This window comes from Prinia subflava, chromosome 8 (assembly GCF_021018805.1).
Source record: "Prinia subflava isolate CZ2003 ecotype Zambia chromosome 8, Cam_Psub_1.2, whole genome shotgun sequence".
NCBI classification, from domain to species: Eukaryota; Metazoa; Chordata; class Aves; order Passeriformes; family Cisticolidae; genus Prinia; species Prinia subflava.
Genome location: NC_086254.1, coordinates 14,057,460 through 14,069,823, shown reverse-complemented (window position 1 = coordinate 14,069,823; position 12,364 = coordinate 14,057,460). Strand labels below are relative to the sequence as shown.

The 12,364-nt window shown below is 49.7% G+C and overlaps 1 protein-coding gene across 1 annotated transcript; it reads right to left on the bottom strand.

Moving 5' to 3' along the window:
• Positions 1-3,975: 3,975 nt before the first annotated feature.
• Positions 3,976-9,926, bottom strand: SLC35E1 (solute carrier family 35 member E1). Its single transcript, XM_063403343.1, has 6 exons — positions 9,489-9,926; positions 8,616-8,686; positions 8,166-8,303; positions 7,379-7,504; positions 6,679-6,924; positions 3,976-5,754 (listed from the first exon to the last, which is right to left on the bottom strand). The coding sequence occupies exons 1-6, from the start codon at positions 9,886-9,888 to the stop codon at positions 5,518-5,520; spliced, it is 1,218 nt and encodes a 405-aa protein (XP_063259413.1). The 5' UTR covers positions 9,889-9,926; the 3' UTR covers positions 3,976-5,517.
• Positions 9,927-12,364: the final 2,438 nt, after the last annotated feature.

The window sequence follows — 12,364 nt, the reverse complement described above, 5'->3', positions numbered from 1 at the left end:
CCCCTAGTGTCCCTGGCAGTGACTTTGGGGGATCGCTGCTGTCCCCAGCACGGTGACATTGGGGATTTGCCAGTGTCCCAGCACAGTGACATCAGGCACTCACTGGTGTCCCCTGCGCAGTGGCACTGGGGATTTGCCAGTGTCCCCAGCACAGTGACATTGGAGAGTCCCTGGTGTCCCTGGCAGTGACACTGAGACCTCACTGCTGTCCCCTCACAAATGAAAACAGAGCTGGAGACAAGAAACCAGCAGAGTTCCTGACCAAAGCTGGTTGCAGTTGCACAGGCAGAGATCCCAAAGCAGGAGTGGTGACAACAAGGGACAGGGCTGTTGTTTTTACAGAAGAGGTGACAGCAGATGGGGGTGGTGGCCCCGGTGACCTGAGGGCAGGTGGGGTGGGACAGTGAGGGCTGGCACGAGAGGTGTGGGGTGTGCAGGTGGGGCTGCCTGGGGGTGTTGGAACTGATGGGGGATCAGGGAAGGGGGTTCAGGCACCAGCTTGAGCCTGTGGGAAGGTCAAGGATGGGGCTTTGTCACCTGGTCTGGAAAAGCAGAAGGAGGAATTCAAGCAGTCCTTGGAGAGGGAAAACAACCTGTGCAGGTGCTGTTTGTCTAACTTGTTGTTTATTTGCAAGAAATGGTCGAGGGGTGTTGTTCTAACTGTCCAATGGTGGCCTTGTGTTGGTTTGCTGACCTGTGAAACTTCACTGTTGGGGCTGTCTATAAAAGAGGATTTTGAAGAGTAAAGATCACTCTCATTCTTGCTAAATTAGTGAGAGTCCTGTCATTATAATCCATGCCATGCTTAAAACAATAACAACAGGGGGAAGATGCCACCATGAGCAGGGTGGCTCTGGATGGCCCTCAGGGTGTCACACCCGAGGTGGGCATGGCCAGAAGTCAATTTTGGTCACTCTTGAGAAGGGGTTGCAGGATGGAAATCCAGGTTGGCCACCTCCAACACAGCAGGGCTGGCCAAAAATCATTGGTGCCACACTCAAGGTGGTGACAGAGCCAAGTGTCACAGTGCCACACTCAAGGTGGTGACGGAGCCAGGTGACACAGAACAATAAAACTGTTTTTGTGCTGTGTCAAGTAGATCTCCCACACAAGATGTGCAAGGGCTGAGGGCCAGTCGTTATTTTCAGGTATTGCCTTCACCTCCTCGGGTTTCCCATCACACACAGGACACTCAGATGTCCTCACAAAAAGGCAGAACTGTTTATCACCATCCAGACCTTCTGTGAAGAACCCACTGTGTCAGCTAGAGATACATAAAAATCTCAGAAAGATGGGATATTCTCATGTATCCAAATAACTAATGGAAAAAACAATCATCAGACAGGCTCTGGCTGGGATTCTGAGCCACTCTGCTGTCCAGGAGATTCACAGATCCCAGAAGAGCAGATGGACTTCAAATTTTGGCCAGCATTGAAGTTTTCCTGCTGCCTCCTTCCACCCCAACACCACCACTCCTGCCTTGCTTTCAGAGCCCACATGGTCAGCAATGCTTTATCCACAAAATGCCCCAAAATCTCCAGAGGAGTCCAACAAAACCCAGTCCTGGTGTAAGGCAGGAAGGAGTCCCAGGGGCTGGGAGCCACCAGTGTGGTTATTCCACAAGGAATCCCAGCAGGATCCAGAACTTCACACAACAGCAGCTGGACAGGAAAACAACACAAAAAAGCTGGGCAGGATTCCACAAAGGAAGAAGTGTGGGGTTGGTTTGGTTTTTTTTGGGAAACTCACCCATATTCCCATCAATTTATAGAGGTCTAACATTAAAAAAGGCAAAAAAAAAAGGCTGGGTGCCCCTTGGATATCCACACACTGTGAGTGGATCACTTGTCACAGGGTTAACAAATTTGTTTCACTGCCCTGGAACATCACTACAAAAAGATTTCAGAATTATTTTTACCAGCTCAGAGCATGACCCAGAAAGTTAAGCCTTGGAAAAACAACATTTTCCCTTTATTTATATTGCACCTGTTTCACAAAGAGCTACATGGCAGAAGTGCCTTCTGCTGCAAAATGCTGCATCAGAAAAAAAAAAGAGTTTGAACACAGATTAGAAAGGAAAACTGAGCTTTGGAAATCATCATGACTTGACCCCAAAATACCAACGCTATTTTTACAAATCACTGTGCACTTACAAAGCCCGAGTCTTGCCTCAATTTTATTTAGCATTCAGTTATTTAAAAACCACAAGCAGTTTACCAGATGATAAAGATACTCTTACCACCACTGGGTACTAAAATGGAACCTGCAGGGGGAATATTTTGAGAATATATATTTCGAATATGTTTTCTCTTGAAAACACCAAATGCTCTTTGGAACTACCAGCAGAGCATCCACATGGAGTGGGGAGAGATTGGATTTCTCATTTCCACAACTACCCTGGACTGCCTGGGGAAGAATTTTTTCAATGTTGTGATGTATTTATGTGTAAAAAATGCATAGTGGAAATTAGAATATCTCAAGGGAGTGCAGTGCCTGTGTCCTACCCTGGGTACAACATTTGTGTGTGAGGCATCACCCACAGCAGAACTCCCACCCAGCTCCTCACCTTTGACATTCCCAAAACTTCCTACAAGGAATAAACCCAAACCAACCCCTTTGGCTTTGATTTAATAACAGGATCGTTGTACACAGTGGTGCAGATTTTGCCCTCTTTATTCCAGTGTTTCTGTACTTTCTACAGACAGAGTCAAACACGCCACTCATTTACAAACCAGCGCAGAACAAACATCTCGCTTGGGCAAACAAAAGCCTTGCAGAGGTCCAGGATTAAAATGTTCATTACAGCAGTGCCAGGGAGTTCCTTTCCCTGCTTGTGGCCGATATTGCTGAAGGACTGAGATTTGGGATCCAAAACCACCCCAACCCACCCAAGAATTCAATTCCACCTTGCACCACAGCCCTGGGCTGGAGCAGCAGCAGCTCTGCAGGGAACAGATTCCCTCCCTGGGCCCTAAATGAACCCTTTATCCTCATGGGATCTCCTCATCCTGGCCAGCCCTGCCAATCAGGAGTTTTATTTCAGAGACAAGAGCAAAGCCACGGGCCCAGCCTGGAATTTGAGACAGCTCTGAACAGGAAATCCTCACCTGCTGCCAAGACTGCAGGAAAAGCTGAGCTTAAAACCTGCCATGGTAAATGTGCAGGGCAAGCTCACCCTGAAAACACTTGCCAGAAAAGGTTTGGTTATGTTCTTTAAAAGGAAACAAATGTGAACGTATCTAATAAAGCCTCTGGTCTGGTTTTTATTTACTGCCCACTGCAGCTGAGGTTGCAGCAGGACGATGCCACAGCAGCAGAAACAGCAGGGGATGGACAGAGGAGCTCAGAGACCTCTCTGGGGCTTGCACTGCCACTTTTTTCTGGTATTTTACCCCCTGGGATGTAGAAAAAAATCATCTCCATTTTCCAAAAGGGAAACTGAGGCACAAAGACCACAATTCAGCATTTGCAGGAATTTACCAGGTCACTGCCAGCTGCAGAACTTCAACCCCTCTGGAAAATCTCAGCCTGGATCTCCCATCCTCAAATCAGTCCCTGGCAGAGTCAGCACCTAATCCAAACCCAGGGTCCACCAAATCCTCGTTACTTGTAGGTAAAAGCATTGAAGTGTTGGGAAGTGAGCCCTAGAAATACACATTTGGCACTTTCCCCGTATTAAAAAGAAATAATTATACATATATTAAATACTGGAACAGGCAAAAGAAATTTCATCTGAAGGAAAGATTTCCCCATGACCTTGTTCACCCAGGTTAGGGACAGATTTATTTAGATTTTCTATCAAAAGTCCAAATTCTCAGACTGAACTCGTCAAGGCAAGTTCTGCTCACACACAGCAGCAGCATTTTTAACCCATCTCTGAAATTTCAGAAGGACCATTTCCTCTTTTGGACTCTCTGGTGGAAGGCTGTTCATGTAACCACCACCCCAGCAGCCAAAAGAATAAGATCAGCTTGATTTTGCACTTAAAAATAAATTCTTTATTATCCAGAAAGGAGCCAAATCATCATCTCACATCATGGAAATGGTCATTTGTAAAGCAATAAATAAGAGGAGTGTTCTGTGCCACACCCTGAATGTTGTCACTGGTACCTCTCTGGTTAAAAGCATAAAATTTATGCTATCAAAGTCTCACTGTACAACAGTCTGGGAAGGAAAGAAGGCCCCTAAAATCTTTTGCTAAAGCATTGACAGAAAAATCTGATTCGGTGAAACCCAAGTTCCAAGGTGGCTTTCACTTCATTCCAAGGAATTTCATTCACAAAAATGAATTCCATGCACAAATGCAGTACCTGACACACACAATCACCTTGTCTAGAATTTATTCGGAATCAGCTCTTAGCCATAAATTATCTATTTACTGCTGATTCAAATGATTTGTCTTTAATTTCCTACTCGAGCCAGGGGAGTTGCAGGAACAGCACAGGATACAAAATTTAACTTCTTCCAGCAGGAAGTCAGGCTAAATCCACACAGCTACTCCAACAGCAGTAATTAAGAAATTTAAAAAACCCAAACAGTTAGGGGCCAAAAAAGATTTAAGAAACAGTTAATAATGATGATTTTTCCAATCAATGTGTTCAAAATATATGAATCATATAAGAGAGCATAACTTATGCATAAAACTGAGAACAAAACACCTTTCACCTTTCAATTTCTAAAGCAAAAAAACAGTTTTGAAAGAACAGGTGTGAAGGAAGTAAAAAAATAAAATCATATTATTCCAAACACTTTTTATTTGGGAAGGAGTTTCCTGCATGGCCAAGGGACAGCAATGTCTGGAGTTACAGGGCTACATGATTCAGGAAACAATGATGATTTTAAGTTGGGCTTGGTTGTTCTCTGCCATGAGCAGTGATTTGGTGATCTGTGTTTTCCTGTGCCTGAAGCAGCTCTGGGAGAGATGAATCCTTCCACTGCCTGCTCCTCCAGAAACACTTCTGGTTTCTCATCCACGACTGAAGGCAGAGGCACAAGAGTTGTGAATATCCACAAGAAGTTCCACAAATGCTGGAGATGAACTCGGCTTTACCTGCCTGCAGCTGATCCTCCTCAGACAAATCCTGATAAGCACAAGTACCCCTTGCTTTCACTTCTTTCTGAAAGCTTCATTAAAAGTATCATTGAACCGTTATTAGAGAACAAGTTAAAGGTGACAATACCAGCATGGAAACAAGATACTGGCCAGAATTCAGCTGCCAAGAGAACAAGGAGCTGGCAGACTCTGAAAGGAGCAGTGACAGATGTTCCACTCAGCAGTGCCACCTGCACCTCACCAGAATGTGCCCTGGGGGTTTGGTTCCAGTGCCAGGTCTGGCTGTTCCAGGTTTAAAGCTCTGCCCAGCAGCAGCTGCAGGTCCTGCACCGCTCCCCTGCACCCGCCCTGCTGCCAAACCTGCACACTCCAATGGCTTTGTGACGTTCACGGATGCACTGAAAGTTTTTCTGATAATGCTGGGGACACTTTGATATCACAGTCTGTACCTGTCTGCCGGGAGCCTAAATATCAAAACGGTTCAGGTTGTAGGGCGTTGGGTAGCTCTGCCTGCTGTACTGGAAGTGGTCTGTGAGGACGTTGCTGCGGCCGTACTGGAAGTCCCCGTGCTGGGCGAAGGCTGCGAGTCCATTCTGGGACTTCTCGGGAGGGCTCCGGTGCCTCTCCAGGTTCACCAGGTCTCCTGTGGTCATTGGGAGCAGCTGCTGCTTCTTTGCCTCTTGGTTTGCGTCGTATTTTGTCTGGGAGAGGAACACAGAAAGGTTTGCACAGAATGGTTTAGGCTGGGGAAGTCTGAGATCATCGAGTCCAGGCTGTGCCCACAGAGCACCCAGTGCCACCTCCAGCCCTTCCTCAGACTCCTCCAGGGATGGGCACCCCAAACCTCCCTGGGCAGCCCCTGCCAAAGCCTGACAGCCCTCCAGAGAAGGCAGATTTTCTAAGATTTATATCTTATAAAATGTATATATCTTATATATATATAAAATATTATATATATATATCTTATAATATATATTATATATAATATATATTATAAAATATATTATAAAGATATATATATCTCCAGAGAAGGCAGATTTTCTAAGATGTATATCTTATAAAATATATATATCTTATATATATATAAGATATATTATATATCTTATATATATATAATATTACATATATATAATAATATATATATTATATATTATCTATATTATCTATATATATCTATATCTATATCTATATATATATAGATATATATATGTATCTCCAGAGAAGGCAGATTTTCTAAAATACCACCTAGACATATTCACACACCCAGGAAACAGCAGACAGTTCTACAGCCACATCTCATTTTTTATCAGAGTCTTAAAATACCAGTGGCTTCTAATAAAAACCTCACTCCTCTCACATGCCAAACAAACAAGCTGATCTTCTGCTCAAGAGGTTTTGAGTTCCTTCCCCATCTTCCCTTTTCAAAAAAAGGCTGAAGATCAGAATTTAATTCTGTGAGAGGCCCAGCAGCTGGTGTGACCCAAGCTCATCCCTCTGCAGTGCAGCCCCGTGCCCTCTGTGTTTATTTTCACTCAAGCATCTCTTAACTCATACAAAAAAGAACTGAAAGCTGCTGGGCTGCTTCAGCTGTGTTTGGTGGGTGAATAAACCAAGAGCTGCCCCACCTTGTTGTACAGGAAGACGCCGAGGATGGCAGTCATCATGCCCAGGACGTTGGTGCTGGTGACGGGGTTGCGCAGCATGATCAGGGACACGGTGATCACCATGATCCTCTTGGTGGCGTTGGCCACGGAGTAGCTCAGGGGGCTGATCAGGTTAAGGATACTGAAGGCAATCACGTTCTGGGCAAAATTACAGAACCCACTGATTATAAGCAGCATCAAGGTCCAGGACCAATGGGACATGGAGCTCTGCGGCAAAGCAAACAGCAGGAGAAAAAATTATCTCGGGTTTCAGGTAACAACACAAACACAGCCTGAGGCACTTCTTACCTGCCATTGGAGGGAGGAATGTCTGCACTGAGCTCTAAAGAGGCCCCCAAGCCTTTGCTTTATGCAACTCCCGACTCAGAGAAGCCAGAGGAGGACATTCCCCACAGCTCTGGAGCGCCTGTCCCTGTCCCCAGCTCCTCAAATTCTGCTGTCCCATAAACTGCCCCTCCTAACCCTGACGGGAATTCTCACAAGAAACACTTTGTCAGCTCCTGTGCAACAATCTGCAGGTGTTTCACAACACCTCCTTCCACGCTGACAAGAACTACACTGCAACACTTCAGTGTGCTTCTCTGGTTGGGGCTGGAATTTGTTATTTATTTTTGATCTTTTCTTTCATAATACCCAACAGTTCTCCAAACAGAGCACTTACCAAATCGTTCTCTACCAAGAAGGAAGAAAGATCCACCAGAACCCACGTTGGGATCATGAAGAACACGGCGTGGCACCCCAGGATGTTCAGCAGGCGCAGATGATGAATTCGGGAATCTCTCAACACCTGACAAGAGCCACGATTGAACAGCAGGAAACACAAACTGCTTTAGGGCACAGCTAAATTAGGAAAACAATTAAATACTCCTATAGTAAAAAACCTGATGTCTCTTTAAAAACTGTGGTTTTCTGAGTGGTGGCTCTTAGTATTAAGAGTTAATTAATATTACTATTAATAGGCATTAATAGTAATATTTATGTAATATGTATTAATATTACTATTAATATTAATAATATTAATGTTCATATGAATTTTAAAATTAATATTAATAGCTCTACGAAACAGAAACCATTTTGTAACTAAATAGAGCCAAACCACACGCTTTAGTTTTGTTTCTGTGGTTTCAAGGAATGCCCAGCGTTGACAGTGACTTGTTCAGCACAGAGGAAGGATTTGATATAACAAAATACATTAAAAGCTTCCAATGAACTGTTGAATTTAAGCACTGTTGAACTGCCATCAGGAAAAAAAAATCCACGCTGAGGAGTAAAGAAAGGGCTCAGGATAAACTCAGTGTAAGAGCTTCAACAGGTAGGAACACCCACACAAAATAACAACCATCCCTCTGGGCTCGTCTGACTGCAAAGCAAACTTTAAAAAACCATTTATGTAATGGAAATTCCACCCTGCCCTGCTGAAGGGTGACACCAGAGCAGAGAGCCTGTACCTTCTTGGAGAAGATGTTCTGAAGAGAAAAGCAGAGAGTAGCAGCAAGGGCACTGATGAGCCCCCACATGTCAAAGGAGAGCTCCGTGACCGTGGCCAGCAGGACACCAGTGATGATGGGGATCAGGGACAGGTACACCTGGAGCAGGGACAGAGGGGTAAATCACAGCTGCTGAGAGTTTTCAGCCAAGTTTATATGTCCTGCTGATTTAGGGATCAACCATTTCACTACTGCAGTTCAAGGAAATTGAAGTCACTGCAGCAGACACTGACAACTCCAGTGCATCAGACAGCATCACCCTGGTCATTGTTTAGGTGTTTTACACTCACAAGAAAAGGAAAAGGGATTTTTTAAATCTGCATAATCCAATTCCAGTCACAAAATCCACCCAAAGCCTGAGCTCTGCCACCCCCCAAGCAAGAAAAGAAACCTCAGCAAACCTGTCCGCACCTTCGTCGTCTGCTTCTCCTTCATGATGATCCGTGACAGCAGAACCACCCAGATGGGCATGGTGGCCTTCACTGGGGACAGGAGGAAAAGATTGCTGGGCACTAAGCCTGGGGACAACCCCAGCAGCAGAGGGACGGAGCAGGGACGGAGCAGGGATGGAGCAGGGATTGAGCAGGGATGGAGCAGGGACGGAGCAGGGACGGAGCAGGGACGGAGCAGGGATGGAGCAGGGATTGAGCAGGGACGGAGCAGGGACAGAGCAGGGACGGAGCAGGGACGGAGCAGGGATTGAGCAGGGCTCAGCCCAGAATGGCTCAGCCCAGGACGGGCCAACCCTCCCTCCCTGGCACCGTCCTGGGACAAAACCAGACCTTGGGGCTCTGGGACAGCCACAGGGCACACGGCGGGCACTGCCCCTGGTCTTGGGCCAGCACACACCGGGGAGGGGACACTGGAGGGGGACACTGCTCTGGGCGCCTGTGTGAGCACACGGCGGGTGCTGGGGCACCTCAGTGACACCTGTACGACCCCAGAGCGGGGACCAGGACATCCACCGGGCACAGCAGGGACAGGGACATGGCACCGGGCACAGTGGGGACAGGGACACTGCACCGGGCACAGTGGGGACCGGGACACTGCACTGGGCACCCACAGGGCACAGCGGGGACCGGGACACCGCACCGGGCACAGCGGGGACCGGGACACCGTACCGGGCACAGCGGGGACCGGGACACCGCAGGAGGCACCCACAGGGCACAGCGGGTACCGGGACACAGCTCCGGGTGCCCGGACGAGCACACACCGGGCTTCAGGTCACCCCTCGGGCACCATCCCAAGCCACCCCCCGGGTCCCCCGCAGCCCCCGGGCCTCACCTGTGTGCGCGTAGGACACGGGCACCCTCCAGAGCGAGACGTGCGCGGACACGGAGGCGAAGTATTTGCCGAAGGCGAGCGGGAGGATGTAGCGGGGGTAGGCGCGGGGCGGGAGCTGCGCGGGCCCGGCGGGCGGGACGCGCCAGGCGCGGAGCAGCGGCGGCAGGAGCCCGCACAGCCCCAGGATGTGGAAGAGCGAGACGGTGACGGGCCGCGGGAAGCCGCCCAGCAGCAGCTTGTTCACCACGTTGCCGCCGGCGCTCAGCCCGTACCAGGCGAGGCACAGCGCCGACACCCGCGCCCCTTCCCGCAGCGCCGGCCCGCGCCCGCCCCGCGCCGCGCCCGCCGCGGCCCCGGCCCCGGGCCCGGCACCGCCCGGAGCCGCCAGCGGCGCCGCCATCGCTCCGCAGCCGCCGCCGAACGTCAGCGCGGCCGCCAGCGCGTCGCTTCCTGGGGCGGGGCGGGCGCGGCGCCCCGGCGGGCCCGGAGCGTCACTTCCTCCGCCCCCGCCCGGCACCGGGCCGGACCCCTGGGTGCCGGTCCCGCACACCCCGGGCCGTGTCCCCGCACCCCTGGGTGCCGGCTCCGCACGGCTCCGGGCCGTGTCCCCGCACCCCTGGGTGCCAGCCCTGCCGTGTCCCCGCACCCCTGGGTGCCAGCCCCGCTGTGTCCCTGCACCCCTGGGTGCCAGCCCTGCACGGCTCCGGACTGTGTCCCCTCACCCCTGCACCGCTCACTGCCAGCCCTGTCATGTCCCCGCACCGCTGGGTGCCAGCCTCGCACAGACCCGGGCCGTGTCCCCGCACCCCCGCACCCCTGGGTGCCGGCTCCGCACGGCTCCGGGCCGTGTCCCCGCACCGCTCGGTGCCAGCCCCGCTGTGTCCCCGCACCCCGCGGCGGAGCCCGGGGGTTCCCGGCAGCCGGGCCGCCGTTCAGGGCAGCGGAGCCGCCTCCAGGGCCGGGCAGCAGCGGCCCTTGGAGCGCAGGGCAGGGACGGAGCGAAGGTCACGGGCTCGGAGGCACCGAGACAGCGCTGCCGACCTTTAAAACTAACGCGGGGAAGGCGAGCGCCGGCCGGGTAAAGGATGGGTGAGTACCTGGCAGGCAGGAGGGGTCGGAGAGCCCGGTTCATCCATGCACCCTGTCAAGAGACATTTCTGCAGCATTAATTTGCCCGTTAAAACACGCACTTCAGGTAATGGTGACTCCCCAAAGGTTTGCTCGTGAGCCAGTTCATGTCATCCCTTGAGAAGGAAGACATGGAAGTGTTTTAACTTCAGGTTTTAGGATTAGAAGGAGAAGTTTTGTGAGAGAGGTAGGAGAAAGTAGCAGAGAAACTGAGTCATGCACAAATGAGAGTCCACAGCAGGTACGCACATAGTAAACTTCATTTGAACTTGTTTACAAAATTGACAAAAAAATATCACCTTGTAAACTTATTCACATTTGTTGGAGCTCACAGAACTGGTTATACTGGCATGCTGAAATAAAGATTGTCAAGCCTCATCTCACCCTGGAGGACACACAAGTGAGTCGACCCCTTACAGCAGCAACAAACTCAGCAAGGAACAGGATTTAAAGCTTGCATTGGGAGGGAATTCCTCAGTCGGTTTTTGTACCACCAGGGAAAGGCTGGGTCTGATTCCTGATGCTCCCTCGAGCAGAGGAGCATCAGCACAGGCAGGTTTTGGGTGTGATCTGAAAGCTGTGATGAGCTTCGGGCATCGCCTCAGCCAGTGCAGTCGAGGGCCATCAATTGCATCAGAAATGGAAGCAGTGGAGAAAAAGATGGAATTTGTCAAGTAATACTTTGTCAATTCCTGAAATCTGGGAATATTCAAAGGCCTCCAAAGAGCACGGACCCTGTTCCTAAATGGGGCCATTCAGGGAAGGAGGGAGGAAGGGCAGGGGGAGAGAAGATGCACAGGACTTTTTTACATAAACAAAACTTAAGCATTTCCAAAATGACAGCAGCTTAGCCCTCTACCATCAAATCTGAACTGCAAGACAGGAGCTTTCCCCAGCTCTAAACCACACTGCTCAAGCTCAGCAACTGCAGGAGGACAAAGTGGAAGTAGACTGAAAACTGAAAATACACTCGGACAGATTTTTTTGGTAATCACTTCTGGTTTCACTCTCAGACCTCAGATTTCAGAAATGGAAGCACACAGACATCGTTCTTTCTGAGATACCCACACAGTTCAGTAACAGTCAGATCATAAACGATGAACAAGAATGACTTGAAAATAAAGCAAAATTCATCAGTTGTATTCCAGGGAAGAACCAACACCATGCAGGGCTGGCCAGGAGCGCCCTGCTTTGAACCAGGGAAGAGCCTGACCCTGCCCTCCCGGGCAGGACCTCCAGCACAGATGGGTTAACCCAGTGAACAGCACTAAACCCAGGAATATTTTTGGTATAGTGTCCCCACCCCTGACCCCCTGAACAGAAGCCCAACACTGGGGACTGCATCAAACAACACAGTCCCAAATATTAAAGCAATTCCAGTGAACACAAATCCTTTGCTTTCTACACCCCGGGCTGCTACAGAAAGCACTGTAACAATCAGGAATAAAACATTACAAAGTTACCGAGACGAAAAGATGAAGTCTGATGTCTTTAGACTTTGAGGTACGTTATCAGCAGTTGGGTTCTCAGTGTGGAGTTCAATAAAACCAGCTCCAGCCCGTGTGACTGAGCACACCAGGGCTCTTGGAAGACAATCCCGTTATCCCCACCGGCAGCTCCCAGGGATTCGGCTCCACCTCCCTGCTCCAGGGGCTCCCCGTGCCAGGGGCTCCCTTAGCTGGGCTGAGCTGAGCACATTTGGGGGAGGGAAAAACGAGTGGAGTGTATATAAATAATTCACAAACCGG